The sequence below is a fragment of the Xyrauchen texanus genome, chromosome 46, assembly GCF_025860055.1.
Source record: "Xyrauchen texanus isolate HMW12.3.18 chromosome 46, RBS_HiC_50CHRs, whole genome shotgun sequence".
Taxonomy (NCBI): Eukaryota; Metazoa; Chordata; class Actinopteri; order Cypriniformes; family Catostomidae; genus Xyrauchen; species Xyrauchen texanus.
In genome coordinates, this window is record NC_068321.1 from 9,772,319 (window position 1) to 9,793,381 (window position 21,063).

The window sequence follows — 21,063 nt, forward strand, 5'->3', positions numbered from 1 at the left end:
TACTATACTGTGATATATATCGTTATTGTGATGTAAAATTGCTCATAGAGTGATATAAGATATTGGTCATACTTTCCACCCTTAACACTAGGACATATCAATATTGTTATTTGATTATTTGGGCATTCAAACTAGGGATGTGCAAAACTACAGTTTACATTAACAGACTAGTTAGTGGGTTGTCTGAACAACTAGTCTGTGTTAAGGGACCAATAAAAGTGTAATTAGGCTCGGTTAGCCTAACTCTTAAGTACAACAAGCTATCATCACGGAAAATGCTCGTCAAGAAGTGGCATCTCTCAATTAATTTGAGAATTGCATCTGCCATTAAAACCACCACCACTACTACAATCCTACTAATTGACTAGTCGATTTTTGAACGATTAGTTGACAACCCTGGCATATCCCCAAATATGTTAAATTCCGAGACATTCCACATTTTATAGTTGGATTCAGTGATACTGAGAATGCATCTAGAGATTCATCCTGAAATAAAACACATGACTGGACAGGGGAGACAGCAAAGTTAAGACAATTAGAGAGACAGTATGGACTCCAAGCAAGAACAGGCGCCGCTGATGGTATGGGCTGTGATGGGTTGATCCAACAGGATCACCGGAACCTGTCACTTGGAAGCCACATCGATGCCCAGAAAGTTCCCTTCGGCTCCAGAGTCCACCAATGCTTTTTTTTTTGCTCAGGGGTGAGTGTTGGCTTTTACTGGGCAGGAGACATCGCTGGGAGCTTCTCAGAAAATGCTTGGAATGACGTGCAACAGGTTGTTTTTCCGTTGTCTTATATGGCAATCCCCACTCACCAGCCCTCCCGGTGAGGAGCGTGATGACGCATGCAACCTTTGTCATCTCCGACGGAAAAATTGAGGGCTGCAATGAGAAGAATAGGAAACATTGTGAGAGGAAGGTGTGGCAAGACCCTGCCTCACCTGAGAAAGGGACTGGAGGATTGAGTAGGGGCTCAGAGCTTCCAGAAGCATGGGGAACCGCCAGGGCTGGTGTGGGCGCTTCCTGGGTGGAATCGTTATCGGGAGGCTGCCGGAGTTGTTGGATGACAGAGGTGAGCTCAACAAGCTGCCATACCATCATCTCCAGAGCCCTGTTGGAAGTGGAGATCTGATCTCGCTGATGTCCCAGTAAGGCCCCCTACTGAGAAAGAGCAGACCGAAGACTGAATTCCTTTGCTGGGTCCATCCTGGCTAGATTGTTCTGTCACACAAGCAAGCAAGAGACCTAAGAGCAGAGGAACAGTTTACAGAACAACAGGAACCCAAAAGCACAGATGGGCTGGCAAACCCTGCCCAGCACCAACTGCAGTGGGAAGACGATGAGTGTGTTCATAGGAACGTGTGCATCATGTCAGTGTGAAAGCAGATCCGTGAGGAATCCTCAGCGGAGAGTGTGTTCGTAGGCATGTCTGTGTCATGGCAGTGGTAAAGGGTAGATCCAAGAGGAATCTTCTGGTGAAGAGTGTGTGGGCACAAAGGTGTAAGTGTAGTGTCTTCGAAAAGCTCAGTTGTCGCCTTCAAAAAAGGGCGTCTCTCTGTGTTCAGAAGGTCAAAACAGAGAAAAAAAAATGCATTTTCAAATGAAAACCTATTAGTGTGGATGTGGCCAAAGAATAAAAAAGTAGTAAAAAGGAATTTTATTCTTAAGAATGTTTCGTGTTTCAGTAAGCCCTTGGTACTTTGACAACATGACCTTGGTTCCCGGCAGACTGCAATAAAATAAAATTGGTGTGGCTAATCAGATTAGAGCATGTCAGATTAAGAAAGTTATTTTTTTAATTTTGTGCTATATTCATCCAACAGGCAGTGAAGTGGAGACCATGTCCAGTTTTCAGTTTCCTAACGTCATCGTTTTCCAAAGTATGCAGTTACTGAGAGCGTTATTGGTGAATATTAGAGTGAATGAGTAGCGTAAACTTTTTGAAATTAATGCATTTTCAAGTGAAAACATATTAGTGTGGACGTGGCCCAAGACTACAATAGAAACGTATCTTAGGGCTGAGTAAAAGTCTACATCTACCAGCACAAACATCAGAGAGAGACAGAGGCTGAGAGATGGGCTCTGACAAGCAGCTGACAGCACAGAGAAAGATGGACAAGCTCATTAGAGCGAGCCATTATACTTATACAGACAGAGCACGAGAGACAGAGAGAGAGAGAGAGACAAAGAGAGAGAATGATAGAGTCCTCTTCACCATTAGATGAAAAGCCATGAGGAGGCATTCAAATGCGACCGTCCATATTCACATTTAATAGAGAAATGAGTCCAGGCAAGAGCTGAGGTTTGAATTGAATCCGGCTGGTGGGGGACTCACACACATATAAAGAGAGCTCATTTAAAGCAGCGAGGGGCAACAGAATGGCCACAGTGGGGACCAAACAAACTCCAGCTATTAAGATGTAATCAAAGACAATATAACACCATGATGAATGACATCTACCAAATACAACATCAAGAAAAGCAACAGGGGTTTTCTATAATAATTCAAAAACTTTTACAGTCACTGAAAATGGACAGTCAAATGTCAATGAGCACGTTTACATGCATGATCTTACTTTTGATTGTGCTTAACAAGCAGACAACGTGAAAGGTCATGTAAACGGTCCCAAATGGTTTTCATAAACATTAAGCAAAAACAATTGTCAGTTACATTTTTGCCCATTACCCCTATTTCGGTTGCATGTAAACACTTTTACTGCTGTTCTTACGAGAAGGGTCTGTCTGAGTCCTGGAAGACTAAAACATGACACGCCCACTACAAGACACAACTCTTCAAATAACTGGAGAAATGCTGAACTTGCAGCAGTTGGATGTCACATTAATACACTGTTTGTTGTGTATACCTACACCTTTCACTACCTCTAAAGCTAAACTGTCACCAGGGTAACGGAATACATGAAACGTGACTACGTATTTAAAATACAAAATACAAGTAACTGTATTCCACTACAGTTACAATTTAAATCATTGGTAATTAGAACACAGTTACATTCAAAAAATATTTTGATTACATAAGAGATTACTTTGCATTTTATTGTCATTTGTTTCATTTAATATTTAGTCCTTTCAGATGGCAAGCATTTATACATATAAACAATGTGATCCAAAGTGCATTTGAATAGCGGTGAAACACTTTATGATGTGTTACATTCATACAAGCAGACAGAGAAGTTTGGAGAAGAAGAAGAAATAGAAATAAACCTTGTGTAAATTGATAGCTTTATGCCAAGCTAAACTGCTATTTATAGCCATTTTACATGCATGTTACCAGGCACGATCATATTTTTTTATCAACAAAATTCAGGATTGATCACAATTTCTTTTTTACTAGAAAGACCTTTGATATTAGGGCAAAAATCATATTCTTGATAATAATTCTTGATGTGTTTTTGCTGTAAAAATATACAAAAATCCTTAAAACAAATACATTTGATTTATCTGGTTTTAGAAACACTGCATGGCATTTAGGTTTTTCAAAGATTGTATTTTTAACATGTATATTTTGTTTAACTGTACTGGCAGAGTTTTATAGTCAAAACAAGTGAAAAAAAAATCTACCAGTGTTGAAGAAATCCAAAGTATTTAGAATACGTTACTGACCTTGAATAATCTAATGGAATATGCTGCAAATTACTTTTACAGCATGCATTCCGTAATCTGTAGTGGAATACATTTAAAAAGTAACCCTCCCAAACCTGCCTGTTGCTGACGGCACACTGCACGAGTGTTTGTGGCCTGCTTGGCATTGCTTATACTTATTCTCAAACGTTCATCGTTTTATCCTGTCATTTTTCCACGTTTTGGGTTTTTCCGCTTTTTAGCATCGATCATCTATCTGTTTTCAGCTTTTAATCCTTAACATCTGCCATTTTTCAGCAAGCATCAGGTTTTACGCTGCATTACTCTCTTTTTGCGATTCAACTGCGTACATTTTCTGAGTTCATCTGCCTTCTATTTTATCACAATTCAACTGTGTGCATTTTCCGCTTGCATCCGCGTTCTATTTTTATTGGGATTAAACTGCACGTATTTTACAGCGCGCACCAGTTTTTCTCATCTGTGTTACACGGATTATTACATCAATCTCAAATCACCGCTGATCAAGAACAACCATAACAACAAACAATTGCGTGAGGCATTCACATTGATCTCAAACCCTTGCCGCTCAGGAACAATCAACAACAATCAATTGCGGTAAGTCATGGCATCAGCTCATGTTATTTCTTCCTTCATTGCAGGTCACATATTTACAATAGTTCCTTCCGTCAGCAGAGAGGGATTCACATGTAATACATGTAAGGAATTAGTCAGGCTGACAGAGAAGGTTAATGAGTTAGAGATACACATCCAAACACTAGAGTAGGTCAGTGAGAAAGAGAAGAAGCTAGATACGGTTTTGGATGCAGGTAGTAAGGTAAGAAACACACACTTTTGTTCCATCTGTACAGCCTCTGCAGCAGGGCATTTGGGTGACGTATCGCTGGCATACTCGCTCAGCAAAGCGACACCACTCTCCTGTTCCTGTTAGGGTTTCAAATTGATTCTCCCCAATCAATGATAGACCCACCGATAATCATGTTGAATGAGCCCTAACAATTGGCGATTCTATTGAAAGGAATGTGGAAATAGAGACTCCAGCCACAATTGTTAAATGCATTTCGGGTGCCAGAGCATCTGACATCAGATCAAATTTACAAGTGCTGGCTAATTATAAATGTAGATTTTCTAAAATTGTTATTCATGTCAGCACTAATGATGTCCGGCTTCACCAGTTGGAGATCACTACAGATAATGCTAAAGAGGTGTGTGTACTTGCAAAAACTATGTCAGACACTAAGATGCTCTGGCCCCCTCCCTGCTTGTCATGGTGACAAGGTTTATAGTAGTGTCACTGAATGGCTGGATGTCTGAGTGGTTGTCTGGAGAATAGCATAGGATTTAGACAATTGGAAACCATCCCTCCAGGGAAGGTGCCACTCTCCTCTCTAGCAATTTGGCTCATAGTCTTAATAATAATGAATTTGACAAAATAGTGCCCAGGCCAGGAAGCAGACAGACTGGTTAATCTGAACGTCAGCTAGCTGCCTTGAGACATCACACAGGTCACATAAACTACAACACAAAGAGACTGTATCACCTAGATATCACATTGAGACTGTCTGTTCCCCAAGCTACCAAACACAAAACTCTCACTAAATCATTTATAAAAAATGTTAACTTCAAACTTGCACAAACCAAAAAAAAGATAAACATCATATGGAGGTAGGGCTACTAAACATTCCATCTCTTTCTACCAAAGCACTATTTGCAAATGAAATTATTACAGATCATAGTTTGGATGCACTCTTTTTGACTAAAACATCGCTTAAACCAGATGTATATATTAGTTTAAATGAATCTACTACCCCAGGTCATTGCTATAAACATAAGCCTCATCTGAAGGGTCGAGGAGGAGATGCTGCTACAATTTACAGTGAAGTTTTTGGTGTTACTGAGAGGACAGGATATAAGTTTGTCTTTAGCATTTAGCGATATTCTCAACTCTCTTGGAGTCAGACAAAATGTGACAGGACCAACTCATCGCTAGAATCATACCCTAGATTTAATTCTGTCATATGGAGTTGATATTGATACTTAGGTATTCTACCGCAGAACATTGACATCTCAGATCATTACCTCATCTCTTGTATGCTGTGATCAGCTAATGTTACTCAATCTACACCACGTTGATAGATACTATAGCAGAACTATTCATTCGACCACTAAAGTTAACTTCACTAATAATATTCCAGATCTATCTCATACACTCAGTCAGCCTCAAAGCCTAGAAGAACTTGACATAACCAAAAATATAAATACATTCTTCTCTAGCTGAACTCTTGATAGTGTTGGCCCCCATTCGATTAAAGAAAATTAAAGAAAAAAGCCCTGCACCATGGTACAATAACACTCATGCTCTCAAGAGAGCAGCTCAGAACATGGAGCACAAGTGGAAGAATACAAAATTAGAGGTATTTCGGGGTGCATGTAAGGATTGTGTCTGTAGCTAGACAGGCACTAAAAGCTGCCAGGTCAGCATATTTTAGCAAACTCATAAAATAACCACAACAATTCTAGGTGTTTATTCAGTACTACGTCTAAATTGGCTATGAAAAAAGCCTCAAATGAACCAGATATTCCGTCGCAGCACAAGAGTAATGACTTCAAGAATTTCTTTACTGATAAAATTGAAATAAAATTTTCCTCACGTGCAACTTCAATCCTTCACTGTCATAGGTCATGAAGAGCTAACAAAACTTATCGAAACATCAAAAGCCACAGCATGTTACCTACTGAATATTTTATATAAAAAATGGTATTGTAGATCGTGTGTATTGTATACTGTACATTGTATATTATTATTTGAATATTGTGTTGGGTGTAATTATGTGTATATTAGATATGTAAATTGTGTTGTGTAAATCTGATGTTTATTGTAAATTGGTATACATCTCATCACATTCATGACTTATATGTTGCTTGGAACTGCACCCAAGACTGTTGCATTTGTGTATATGGTTGAGTGACAATAAAGTGATTTGATTTTGATGTATGTTAGATCCAATACCAACTAAACTCTTAAGAGGTATTTCCTTGTAATCTCAGAACCTCTCCTTAATATTATTAACTCCTTGCTATCCTTAGGACTTGTCCCAAGAAACTTTAAAATGGCATTTATCAAACCGCATATTAAGAAGCCACAACTTGATCCTGGAAAACTGGCTAATTATAGACCAATTTCAAATCTCACATTTGTGTCGAAAATACTAGAAAATGTAGTATCCTCCCAAATATGTTAATTTCTACAGAGAAATAGTGTATATGAACAATTTCAGTCAGGATTTAGGCCCCATCACAGCACAGAGACTGCACTTATCAGAGTTACAAATGACTTGCTCTCATCATCTGATCACGGCTGCATTTCCCTTCTAGTGCTTTTAGATCTTAATGCTGCATATATGCTTCCCCTGGGAGATATTATCAGGAATCGTGGAATAAGTTTGCATCAATGAAATAAAAGATTGGATGGCCAGAAAGGTCCTTTTACTCCAACAAAACAGAGGTACTAATTATTGGAACAAAAACCTCTAAAAACAAGCAGCTAAAATATAATTTGACTCTCGATGAATGTACCATTCCATAGTCTTCAACAGCAAAGAACTTGGGTGTTATATTTGATACCAATCTGTCCTTTGAAAATCCAGTTACAAATGTTTGTAGAACATTGTTCTTAAAAAACCTAAAAAATATTGGTAAAATACAACACATGCTCTATGTTGCTGAAAAACTAATTCATGCATTCATGACCTCAAGACTAGATTATTGTAATGCATTACTGGGAGGATATCCAGCAAGATCAATAAATAAACTTCAGTTGGTTCAAAATGCAGCAGCCAGAGTGCTGACTAGAACCAAGAAATATGATCATATTAGCCCCATTTTATCGTCTTTACATTGGCTACCTGTTAAATTTCATATTAATTTAACTGTTAACCATGTACAAAGCTTTGAATGGTCTAGCTCTGCAGTACTTAAGTGACCTTCTACCACGCTATACTCCATCACGTTCATTACGATCGCAAAATTCTGGCCTGTTAATAGTTCCTAGAATATCAAAATCCACAAACAGAGGTAGATCCTTTTCATATTTGGCTCCTAAACTATGGAATAGTCTCCCTAACACTGTTCGAGATGCAGACACACTCACTCAGTTTAAGTCTAGACTAAAGACTATTTAGCCAGGCATATACCCAATTTATCCTTCAACTCACAAATAGGCTGCTTTAGTTAGGTCTGTCGAAACCAGAAACCAGAAACATTGATCATGATCTATAACTGCAATAAATTGAATGGCATCTATGCTTATATTATTTTATTTGTTTCCCTGTCTCAACCTCGGGACTCCTATCGTGAGGTCACCAGAACAGGCTGGATCCAGCTCCATTCCTGCTTCGTGTTGGACTCTACTGCTATGTGTCTCTGAGTGATGATGACTAAATGCAGCCGGTGACAGTCAAACATCACTTCAGTCTATTATGATGGACTTCAGAGGATGAATTGATGCCAACTCCAAATCACAAGACATTGGATATATTATATGCCATTGCCTGAACCTTGAATTTAGGATAGACCTCACCAAAATTACCAGCCGGTTGAATGGTGATGCACCTCACTGATCTCTGCCTGCATCACCTCAGTCTAATGATGAACTACACTCTTGAAATGGAATACATAGACTATCATATAATTGCCAACTAAACCTTTCATCAGCCAACTTACAAAGGACAATTGCATCTATGTGAACTTCTGCAGTTAATCCAGGATGAACTTCAAAAGATATTAGTAATTAATCTTACAGTTCTTACAAAATCTTTGTTTAAAAACTGACCCTTAACACGTACTTAGTTTAATAATTTTAAACCATGACTTGCACAATACATAAGTAATATTTACATTATATTCATGATGTTAGCCAGAGGGGAACTGGCCCCCACAGTGAGTCTGGTTTCTCCCAAGGTTATTTTTCTCCATTAATCAACATCTTATGGAGTTTTGTGTTCCTTGGTTTCTAAATACAATTATTATTTAATTACTTATTTTTAAACACGATTCAAAATCATATTTTATCAAACTACACAATGATGACTCTAAGACATGATGATATTACAGTTTCATTTCCTGTAAATACATGATTTTCTGTAAAGCTGCTTTGAAAAGACGTGTGTTGTGAAAGGTGCTATATAAATAAAAATGACTTGACCTTAACCACAAATATTTAAAAAATTTGACGTTTGTAAAAATGTATAAACATACCGCAACTTAAAAGTTCTATTGAATACAATCATACCACCGTATAACTAGGTGGCGACAGTGAGGAGATGTGTTGAAAATAAAGAGAAGATGCTAGCAGTGTGCCAAGCTAATAGGTTAATATGTTAGCTTAAAGTAAAGGTGCGGTCACACATACCTTTGCATGGCAAGATTTCAAGTTTGGTTAACTTTGCAGCAAACTTTTGACCATAGACCAATAGGAAGCTGCTTAATTTGGCAGTGAGCGGTGCTTTGTACACAGCTACACTATATATACACACAACGGGCAAGGATATCATTTCAGTGTTTATTTTATTTTTTTATCTCAACAATTACAAAGAGGCAGTTTGGCAGTTATGTTTCAGCATCCGTGCATGACATTTTCTGCAGCGGAATTTCGCTGTGCAAACGTATGTGTGACAGTGCCTTAAGCCGACGCTTTCAAAGCCTATTTAAACACGTTTCTTGCACTGTCAGATTTTTTTAATAAGCTGATTTATGTTAGTTTTAGGCGTATTGGTGTGCATTGTAAACAAACTCACTGTTTCTACCATACCAAAAGATAAATCATTACAACCACAATGTTAGAGGTTATTTCAGGTTTAATTTATGCTTATTTTTCAGAGTACTAATCACCTAAGGCTATCTACAAAAAGTTGGAATGGAGTCTGTAAGTCAGATGGTTCCACTGAATTAAATGCAGAAGCTTTGAACAAACCCTATTAAGAATGCTTGAGGAATATCAATACAGTGCTGTCTTGCAAGCACTATAACTAGTAAAACTATACAGCAGTAAAGTACAAAAAAAATAAAATTATTCAAAGAGACCTACCTTTTCAGTGACGGCACGGGCGTATTCGATCAGTTCTCTCTTGGTGAAACTGTCCGTTGGGCTCATCTGCAGGGCTCCAGCCTTCTGCACCAGGTAGATACAGCCGTGACCCAACTCCTGCACCCGACTCTTGATATGGGTTCCCACCTATAAAGTCATATGGGTTTGGAACAGCATGAGGGTGAGTATATGACAGAATTTTCATTTTTGGGTGAACTATCCCCTTAAATTCAAAGTCTACAAAAGTGCTTCGGTCAGCTTCAATGCAGAAATCTGAATCCAAATCTATCTGTGCTCAGCGACTGCCTCTGAAAAGGCTCGGTCTCAGTTCAGCAAAGCTCTATTAGATACTTAAGTGATTTTAACGGCTGTCGAAGGGGTCTGACAGCACCGCACGTTCATTAACTGACACAGAACCACGGGTGGGCGGTGCTTCATTATGAATATCACTACGGGCTTTTAAGGCTTGTGGGGATGCAAGGTTGCTATGGGAACAGTGGCCGCTTATTTTAAAATGCTAGCGAAGAGAGAGCTGGTGGCTAGCACGTTCACTCTTTTTATAAACACGTGAGAAGCAAAAGTGTGAAATGTGTTAGCTGGTGTTTACACCTCTGAACGTGGCAAAGGAAAACAATGAATGTGCTTGCTATATGTGCACGCGTGAAACGCATAAGATTTCATTATGTATTCAAGTTAATTTTTGTCGAAGACAGTGCATCCAAAGTGTACATTTCATTAGCATGGGTATGTGACTTGATGTTACTGGCATTATGTTCTACCAGTTGAGCTACACTAAATAATGTGAATTAAAAGGATTAGTGCAGCCAAGTTGAACCTCCTGAGACCGGAGCATGACAGCTGTGTGCATTTTCCATTCCCCCAAAATTAAAAAAATTTTAGAGTAAATTTTGAGTTTACCTAAAAATGTATGTCCACATATGTGGACAGCAGGAATAAGTCATGAAATTTAAAATAATACCAAGCTATAGAAAGTAATTATGTGTCCATGAATGTTGGTTATTCATGTTTTTGAGACATTACGGCTGATTTTCTGTAAAGCTGCCATGTGTATTTTATGTGACAATGTTTTTTTTATACTTTGGATAACACAATCTCAATTTTCTGTCTTTGTTCTGTCAAAAGAACATGATGGCCAGTGCTGAAACATTTTTACCAATGTCCAGCATCATCCAACCATGATAAAATACAATTCTGAATCTATGAACTAATTAACATTGTCCCACATCTGCCATCATGTTGAGTGGTTCAAACATCAATTGCAACCTGAAACTGAACTTTTGATAGGAAGTTTGGATTGAATGCATTTGGCTTAATAAACAAAGTTATAGGATGCACCCTGGCTTCCTATTCAGTGAATGATTTAACCTCCAGTGTGCTTGGCAGTTACATAAATACTCAAACCAGCCTGTCTGTCACCAACAGTTACGCCATGGTCCAAATCACTGAGATCACATTTTTCCCCCATTCTGATGGTTGTTGTGAACATTAACAGAAGCTCCTGACCCAGATCTGCATGATTTTATGCACTGCTGCCACACAATTGGCTGATTAGATAATCACATGGATGATTGTTGGTGCCAGATGGGCTGGTTTGAGTATTTCTGTAACTGTTGATCTCCTGGGATTTTCACACATAACAATCCCCAGAATTTACTCCGAATGGTGCCTACAAGCAAAAAGTGAGTTCTGCGGATGGAGATGCCTTATTGATGAGAAGTCAACAGAGAATGGCCAGACTGGTTTAAACTGACAAAGTCTACGGTATCTCAGTAACCACTCTGTACAATTGTGGTGAGAAGAATATAATCTCAGAATGCTATGTGTATTTCTTCACATATAATGAGGCAAGGCCAATGAATATCAGGTAAAAACATTTCATTATATCACTTTTCTTTCATTAAACACTGACAAATTGTCCCACAGACCTGGACACCACATAAAGGTTAAACTTACTAAAGTGGACCTCTGTAATAGTATTTTTTCATTATTCTTGGAGTTTATAAGCATTCATCATTGTATGAAAAAGACCTTCTATTTTTTCCTTTTTTTATTTTCCTTTTGTGTTCCAAGGAAGAAAGACAGTATGTTGGCAGGCTTGAAAAGGAAATGAGGGTGTTTTAACAGGTTCACAATGCCGCTAGCAATGCCAAGGTCATAGGTTCCCAGCAGTGTTTGGTGTAATCTAATTACAAAGTAATTACTTACTGTAATTTAATTACAATTTTTAGTACAAAAAGTACTGTAGCACTTTATATTTTTAAATTCTTCAAATTAGATTACAGTTACTGAATTTCAATTAAGTTAATTACTTTTAAGTGCATTACAGATATTTGTAAAACAATATTACTTTTGTAGAATATGTTTAAAATTAATTACATTAATGTGTACATCTGTTTGCGCATATGTTGAAGCTGAAGGGCATGTGCCCCCTTTACGAGTCAATGAACAAGGAGGAAATATGCACATTATTTTTAATTTGTTGAGCAGAAATCAAAAGCTCTTCCGTCAAAAGAGAAGTAATTCATAATTTGTAGTGAATTACTTTTTTAAATTACTTAACCAAGTCTGGTTCCCTGGGAACACACACACTGATAAAATATTCTGTATACCGTCAATGCACTGTGGATAGACTACCAAAGGCATAAATTCAAATGACGACAGACCTTTTTTTTTTGCATGTGTAATTTCTTTAAGTCTGGAGTTTGGGTGTGTTTGGGCCATCTGCGGTTCTGTTAGTGTGTACGCAAGTATATCCCAGATGAATGGTCTGTGGGGGGGCATCTGCACTGGTCTGGATTGATTCTCACCTCCTCTGGCTCAGCAGTGGCGGCTGCCAGACGGCCTTGCTGTGCCAGCTGGCTGTAATCCACAGTCACCTGAGACGCCAGCCCACCCAGCTCCTCCGGACATGTCACAGACTTAGTCATCTGCGGTCACATATCAGAGTACATGGAAGTGTAAACAAGCATGATAACTATGAAATCAATGCATAGCTGTTAGAAAACTGTATGTGATTTGCCAAATTATGCAAAAAGTGTGAAAATATTCAATTTAATTGTGTGTATTGTGTGTAGCATATTTTTCACAGAATTCCCATATATTTTCAATGAAGAAAAAAGCATACTTCCGTGTTCGGCCTGACTATGAACCATGATGCAATGACTCAACACTTAAAATGCCACACTTTCCCCAATGAGTGTCAGACAGGAAGTGGGAGTCTTTTGAGTGAGCCAAGGATGGATGTTACCATGGAAGTGTGCTCACCATTTCTTGTGCGGTAATAGCGATTGCTTTTGAAAACTTCACCATGGTGGTCTGGTAATCCACAAAAGTGCCGTCAGGCTCCGGAGGACTGCCTTCATCCATCTGTATAGTGAACAGACCCAGAAACAATGATGTAATGCTGGAACAAGTCCTAATACAAATTATGGTGTTCGTGCAGTGCATGTGCATAATGCTGTGATCTTTCCGAGAGCAAATAAATGAGTACGAATATCTAATTGGCTACCATTGACTTCTATATGAGTCATGACAGTATAATTAAGGATTGCGTGCATCCAGTGCTGATACATGGAGATGTTGTGCCAAGTCGGTTTAATAATGAGATACAGAGACAGCTGCAGTATCTGTGATGAGTTTACAATATATGACTGGCATCTAGAGCATTTGAACAGAACAAATACCTATTGATATCCATTTTTACTAGGGATGTATATTTAACACATTAATTCAGTGTGATTAATTATTTAAAAAATGATGCGTTAAAAAAACTGAATCCCCGGACAATAATAAGAAATATTCCTATCATCGGAGCACATCAATCTTGAAGTACCACTGGTTTTCTCCAGGGGGCAGTAAGTACACAGCTTACACAGAGAACAACAAACCACAATTACCGACACACACACCCATCTGAACACAGGGAAGTGTTTTTCTATGTTTTTCTAAGTAGTTTCAAACTACGTTAAAATTGACACAGCGACCTAAATACAGCATCCCATGTAAATAATTCAGATAAATTTGTAATTGATTGACAGCCCTCATTTTTACATTTTAATTTTGGCACTGTTTTTATTGGCAAAGTAGGAGAGACAGCAAGAAATAATAGGGTGAAGAGAGGGGAAAAGGATTAGGAATTGTTGCAAGCCTGGTTCGAACTTGAGATGTCCACATGCGCACCAAGGCTCTATGTCTAACCACTAGACCACCGCTCCGACCTGATGATTTTTAATAACAGGTGTCTAAATATAACTGTGACCAACCCTCTTTAATTAATCTGGAGGACTGTAGTAATATTTCAAAATAATAACTTATTGTAGGGACGATTCGTCTTTAGTGTGAACTCATTTGTGAGATAAGAAGCTAATGTGGTTTGGCAAAGCAAATTTCTTCAAGTTTTCTGCATTTTTGCACAAAGAAAAGACACGTTCGCACACACACCTTCGCATGGTGAAATTCGGCATTCGAAAAACAGTCATCTCAATGGGAATCCACGCGATCGTGAATTTTGCGTAATGGACTTCAGATGCTGAAGAATTTGCCCTTGTGTAATTCACATGGAGTACATGTTTGATGAACTTTGACAGCGAATTCGCCATGTTGACCAATAGAAAGTTGCTTGGTTTAGCAGTGACCTCTGTGATTGGGCGGTGCTTCGCACACAGCTACACTGAATATTCTCAGTGGATAAGGATATAATTTTAGCGGTGAGTTTCTATTTAACTTAAGTCTCACAGAGTATAAAGTGCATTAAAAAGAGGCTGCCCGACAATTACTGTATATTTTTGCTGGTTGCACATGCACTCAATGTCCAACCAGGCCATCTTCGTTCACAGAATTTAGCAGTGCGATTGTACAATATGTGTGACCGAACCTACAGATGAAATATTGGTTATTCAAACAAAGCATTTAATATTTTGGCATTCTCGGTATTATGTCTGCTTGACTTATTTTCGCCTTGTGTCAATGACTTTGAGTAAGTATCTGCACATGTCTCATTTGCTATAAAAATTGTAATAGCACTTGTAGCACAATGAATGGGAGGAACAGGCACAACCATTTTTTTAGATTTCAATCTTTCCCCATTCAAGTAGATAGGAGCTGAACTTTTATGCCGCTTGTATCTACAGAAAATGTCTGACCTAGAGGGTTCCAAAAATGACACCGAGTGGACTGATGATTTGAGGTCATGATTTGAGTATGCTCCAAAGAGCATCTTGTGTTCTTCAAAGGAAGCAAGAAATCTGACCTTTACAACAAAGAAGTAAAAATTGTCCAAGTCACAATTGGTGACCTAGAAATAGAGTCGAATCTTGAATATCTCTTATTCATCGTTTTACATTTGTCAAAATCCTAAATTCTTCTGTTTATTTCTAGGTTTAAATTAGATTTTGAATACCAGATTTCCAATGTGGACTTTTGAACCCCACTGTATTGGCATTTTGTTAACCAGTGGCCAACCAGCTCTTTAGATATCAGCACTGGATATTGAAAAAAACGATTTAAGTCGAACACTAGTTTTGAATGTAGTTCTACATAGTCACTGACCCGTCCCATGGCCTCAGCGATGGACTCCACCATGCCGCCCACCATCCCCCCCTCACTGGCTGCCTCATTTAGTGTCACCATGATGTCATCAACGGCCTCCTTCATCAGCTGGGCTGCCTCTGCTATGGCATCATGAGTGTGAGTCGCCTGCAAGAGTTAATCAGTGAATATCTATCACTGGCAAATCACAATGGGATTAAAAAGGCCCATATAGACTCATAAACACCACTTTACCAACAAATGTTCCTCTTTAGGTAGAAGCTATGTGATTATGCCATAAGAGACTACAGGTGAGTGGACTCAAATTGTAAAGTCTCCTCTTTTACCTTTTGTTTCATACCCATTGGACCCATTTGTTATTGTTTTATCATACCTTCGGGTTTCCTCCGCCCTCTTTGGCAGCATAGAGCATCTGTAGAGCAGATTCAAACAGGGTTTTGGTTTGATCCAGTATATTCATTTGCTGCTGATGGTCTGCATGTTTAGACGCCAGTCCCACTGACGCCACGATCACTGGCTCAAAGTAGCCAGCTAACTGTGACACCTGGACAAGACAACAGTATTGAACAATATTTAACAAGCAAATATACAGTTTACAGCATATATTTCAGGCTAGACTGACATATAGAGTCAACAGATACAGCACTGTGCAAAAGTTTTAGGCACTGGTGAAAAATTTTGCCTACTGAGGATTTCTTAAAAAATAATTAAATAAATAGTTTTCATTTATAAATTAATGTCATACAAATACCTGTAATTAAAAAAAAAAAGCTAAACTGACACTAAACACATTAAACTGAATGCACATTTTTTTTTTTTTTTATTGTTTTATGGATGTTTAAAGTTTTAAAAGGTGCAATTCATAACTATCATAAATGGTGGGCCATTACTACAACATATGCTAAAACAATGTTTTCATTAAGATAAATTACCATGTTGTGATCCATTCTTTATATTAATTCCTGGTTCTTAAAGGGATAGTTCACTCAAAAATGAAAATTCTCTCATCATTTACTCACCCTCATGCCATCCCAGATGTGTATGACTTTTTTCTGCCACAGAACACAAACAAAGATTTTAATAAGGAAATCTCAGCTCTGTAGGTCCATATAATGCAAGTGACAAGAACTTTGACAAACGCACAGGTCCACAGGCTCCTCCCTGCCTTGTAAGTGGAGATATGCACAAAGAATGCAAAAAGCCAAAAACAAAAGAAAAATGTGAAAGTGGAGATTTAGAGTAAAAAAGGAATTAAATATCGATCTGTTTCGCAACCACACCTATCATATCGCTTCTGAAGACATGGATTTAACTACTGGAGTCCTATGGATTACTTTTATGCTTCCTTTATATGCTTTTTGAACCTTCAAAGTTTTAGTCACCATTCACTTGCATTATATGGACCTACAGAGCTGAGATATTCTTCTAAAAATCTCCATTTGTGTTCAGAAGAAGAAAGTCATACACATCTGGGATGACATGAGGGTGAGAGTTAATGATGATAGAATTTAAATTTTTGTGTGAACTATTCATTTAAGTGTCACTATTTTAACATCATTTACACAATTATGGGGTAGTACATAGTCAGCCAAGAAAGACATTCAACATCATTGTTTCTATCAACCAATCATAGCCCTGACTCTAATATCACAAGGCAATGATTGGTTGATAGGAATGCTGCTTAAGGAGGCCTAATTGAATCCCAATAGTTTAAATCATGTTATAAAATGAATAGTTGGTCCTGGATGTTGACTGGTCAATAGCCATGTGTGACGAGAGGAGGGCGTTATGGAGCACAGTCGGCGCTGAATCAGCAGGAGAGCGAGATAAAGGGCAGCCTGAGATGCCGGTTTGAGAAAGAGAGACGCACCTGGACATGCTGCATGCTTGTTTATGTTGGTTTTAATTTGAGTTTGACAAAAACATTGTTTACCGTTTAGCCGGTTCATGCCTCCTCCTTGGCAATCCTTACACTTTTACTGTGCTCCATCACGGCCCGACCATGCCCTCTTCCTCATCACACCGTGCTTTATTCATGATGAAGCGCTGCTACTTTATGACCTCTTCAGAAAACTACTATTCAAAGCACTGCGCAACCCCCATAGCTGGTCATTATTTTTGTTGCATATCTATGTTCTGTAACGGTTTACTGTTAGGGACTATGGCAGCATCCACACTAATCTGTTTTCATTTGAAAACACATTGATTTCGCTACGTTTACATGAAACAGACAAAAGAAATTACTAAACATGTCTGAGAAGTTCATAGTTGAAGAAATTATGCATTTCTATGCCCAGCCTTATTTATTTGAACAGAGTACTCGGAAATTAAACAGAAACATAGAGCTGCAGACAGCTGCCACAGTCACACCAAATCCTACATGCAATAAAAGGTATATTATCTATATACTAACCAGCAGTGATATACTATAAAAGTTATACTTTTGCATTAGTTTGAAGCTTAAAGAGGTGGTCACCATAAACATCCATTGTATTACATCACTGAGCACACATATTATTTTTTTCACAATTTCTCCCTTCGTGTTAAGAAAAAGAAAGAATGTCATATGGGGTTAAAACCAAGCAGGGGTGAGAAAACAATGACTGAATTTTCATTTTTGGGTGAACTATATCTTTAATTAAGAAAATCATGGATTCCACCTTTAAGTACAGTGCAGAGGTACAGTAAGACTGTTTGTGCTTCATGCCTGTTGCTACCTTGTGTCCCAGCTGAGCCGCTTCCCCTCGGGCTGCAGTAGAGATGGGGTCAATGAGGTGACCAATCTCTTGCACGGCAGAGGTCAACTGCTCCTGTAAAGCCTAAAAGGAGCACTAACATTAGACAGATATTCTTTGGGGCCATTCACAAACAACACTGTTTTTCTTTATATATATATATATATATATATATATATATATATATATATATATATATATATACACATGCATTAGACGATGTCTTTGAGCAATGATGTCTTTGAGCTGTTTTTTCAGCATCTCATTTCACATATATAAAGGTTAGCCAATCATAACGGAGCTCATTTACATATGGAGTCTTAAAGGTAACAAAAGCAGCCAATTTGAATTATAAGCATCAGACAGGAATATGGTTATGATAAGGTACATTAAATTGTATAGCTATTCTAATTAAAAAAAGCTGAGCTTCACAGGTGAACAGCACCATACTAGAGTTATGCATTCATCAATATGAGGTATGTGTTTTGTTACCTCCAGGGAGATGTCATCTCTGCGGGGCAGACTCTGACCTACAGCAGCGAGAGACACCTGCTCAATGTCCCTGATGCTCTTGTTGATGCAGTCAATGGACTGGTCACATTCCCGCTGTCCAGGCGCCTTGTCCCTATGACAACAGGGCACGAGAGGTTGCTATAGGGTTGCTGTGGACTGTTTTTAATTGAATTTGCTTTCTCCACAATCCGGATATTGTACATTATAGGTTTCATAAAACAGGACAGACTTTTTACATTTTGTATGTATTATTTAGTATTTATTTGTATTTTATTTCAATTATGGGGTAAATAACTCAGGTAATCCACTACAGATTACTAATTACAGTATTCTCTAAAACTGTAATCAGATTACTATACTGATTATTTACAAGCAACGGCTCAGATGAACCTTTTCAACAAGATTTTTGCTGAACAAAAAGCCCACACAGCTGCAAAATAAATGTTCCAGCTATCAGTCTTTATTTGCATGATACAAACCTGATGGATGTAATAAGGCTCTTGATGGAGTCTGACACGGTGCGGGAGTGGCCTGCCAGGATAGACCATGTGGGTGGGTCTTTGGGGTTAATGATGAGAGAGCGGGCAGTCTCTAACAGTTGGGTGGAGCTGTCCAGCATGGAACGAGCGGAGCGCAGGATCGGCTCCTGTGCGGCAGAACCCTGGAAATAGAAGTTGTAAAGAAAGAAAATGACTAGAGTTCAGTATATAGCATCTGATCCTGTAATATGGAGGGCGATGAAATTTAAATAACGTTTCTATCACGGTTTTGCAAAACGGTGACACATGGTTGGCAATGGCTTTGAAAATTCCTACAAACCAGAAAAAGAGAAAGAGCTTGATAGAAAAAGGTGTGTCAAAAGGACCTTGCCTTATTTTTCTAATAGTATTTGAATCATATTTCCATAAATATGCATATATAATACAAATATTTATTATAATATCGCCACCCTTAAATAGTTAAAACAACAAACACAATTATTATGTTGGCTTGACGAAGCCAACATACGGTTATTCTACAATAGTTTTTTTTTTTTTTGGAATCCCTAAAACAAGATACAAATTTCTAACACTAACTTCTCTAAGAGCTTTCTAGCTAAATCCACCAAACATGGCACAGACCTTCAGGCTGTTCTGGAATAGTGTGCTATGTCATTTTAAGATGATCGGACTTATAGTCTTCACACAGTGAAATCCCATAGACTTACACTGACGGAATGATCAAATGGGCCAACAGAATGCTTTTTAATTCAAACTCCAATAGTAAAAAATTCAAATGTAAACAAACCCACAAAAGGCCTTTGATCTGCTTTAAGTTGCTCTCTCTCTGTCTGAAAGTGAAAGTGGAGATTTATTGTAAAAAAATTATTGATCCGTTTCTCTCAAATTTATGATACTGCTTTTGAAGACAGAGTTAACCACTGGAGTCTTATGGATTACTTTTATGCTGCATTCATCTGCTTTTCGGACTTTCTGGCCACATTTACTTGCATTGTAAGGACCAACAGAGCAGAGATATTCTTTTTAAAATCTTAATTTATGTTCATCAGAAGAAAGAAAGTTATACACATGTGGGATGGCATGAGGGTGAGTAAAATTCCTTTAAAGTGTTTTTAAAACAAATTAAAATCTGCTTAACTTTCATTGCCCTTTTGGGCTTCCAGTAAAACAGAGGATAAGAGGAAGTTAGTACATGAATGGGGAGAAACCACTTTGTTTTGGCACAACATTACAGGCAATTTTTCAAAGTCAGAGGAGTCACCTAGTTTTTTATGTAGGCAGTGGGGGAAACCTGAAAGAACATTTTCTTAAATTTGGATCACAAAAAATGCAGTGTTGGGGACTTGCATTGACCTCTATTGTTTCATACTAAGCTAATCATTTTTTTAATAAATTTTTTTATTTGACACATTTTTACAAATGTACAAGAATGATAAAATATAAACCATCCCATACAAAAAAATATAATTATGAAAGAAAATATCAGTATCTGATTTTGTATATTAACTTACCCTATCCATACCGTTATACATTTTCATTAAGACAATATTTAGGATGTTTATTAAAGGGCACCTACTATGCCCCTTTTCACAAGATTTAATCTTTAAATCTTTGGTGTCCCCAGAATGTGTCTGTGAAGTTTCAGCTCAAAATATAATACAGATCATTTATTATACCATGTTGAAAATGCAAATTTTGGGGTGGGAATAAAAACTAGCTGTTTTTGTGTATGTGTCTTTAAATGCAAATGAGCTGGTGCTCCCCACCCCGTATCCAGAATAGGGTGGAGTTTTGACGTCTCTGCTTCAGATAACTAGACATCATAAGCAATATGACTGACAGCGAAAAGAGTGGTGTTCAGCCCTACATGTTTAAACCGGAGTCAGACACTGATGAGGGAGAGACTCCGTCAGAAGTAACAACTTTGAGAATGAACCAGGAAGTTTCCGAATGGTTATTTGATAAATGTAGTTATTTGTTGTCGAGTTTTTTCAGCAGTTTTGCAATGATGGATGAGCAATACACACACACAAATACTGTTA

At 38.0% G+C, this 21,063-nt stretch overlaps 1 protein-coding gene across 1 annotated transcript in view; it reads right to left on the reverse strand.

Annotated features, from left to right (window-relative positions):
- Positions 1 to 21,063, reverse strand: part of tln2b (talin 2b) — a 111,163-nt gene that overhangs the window by 24,259 nt on the left and 65,841 nt on the right. The window contains exons 36-43 of the mRNA XM_052119839.1: positions 19,001 to 19,182; positions 18,501 to 18,633; positions 17,991 to 18,092; positions 15,647 to 15,817; positions 15,274 to 15,420; positions 12,991 to 13,092; positions 12,534 to 12,653; positions 9,706 to 9,852 (exon numbers count right to left, since the gene is read on the reverse strand). Of these exons, the coding sequence (XP_051975799.1) occupies positions 9,706 to 9,852; positions 12,534 to 12,653; positions 12,991 to 13,092; positions 15,274 to 15,420; positions 15,647 to 15,817; positions 17,991 to 18,092; positions 18,501 to 18,633; positions 19,001 to 19,182 (1,104 nt within the window). The remainder of the gene's footprint in view (positions 1 to 9,705; positions 9,853 to 12,533; positions 12,654 to 12,990; positions 13,093 to 15,273; positions 15,421 to 15,646; positions 15,818 to 17,990; positions 18,093 to 18,500; positions 18,634 to 19,000; positions 19,183 to 21,063) is intronic.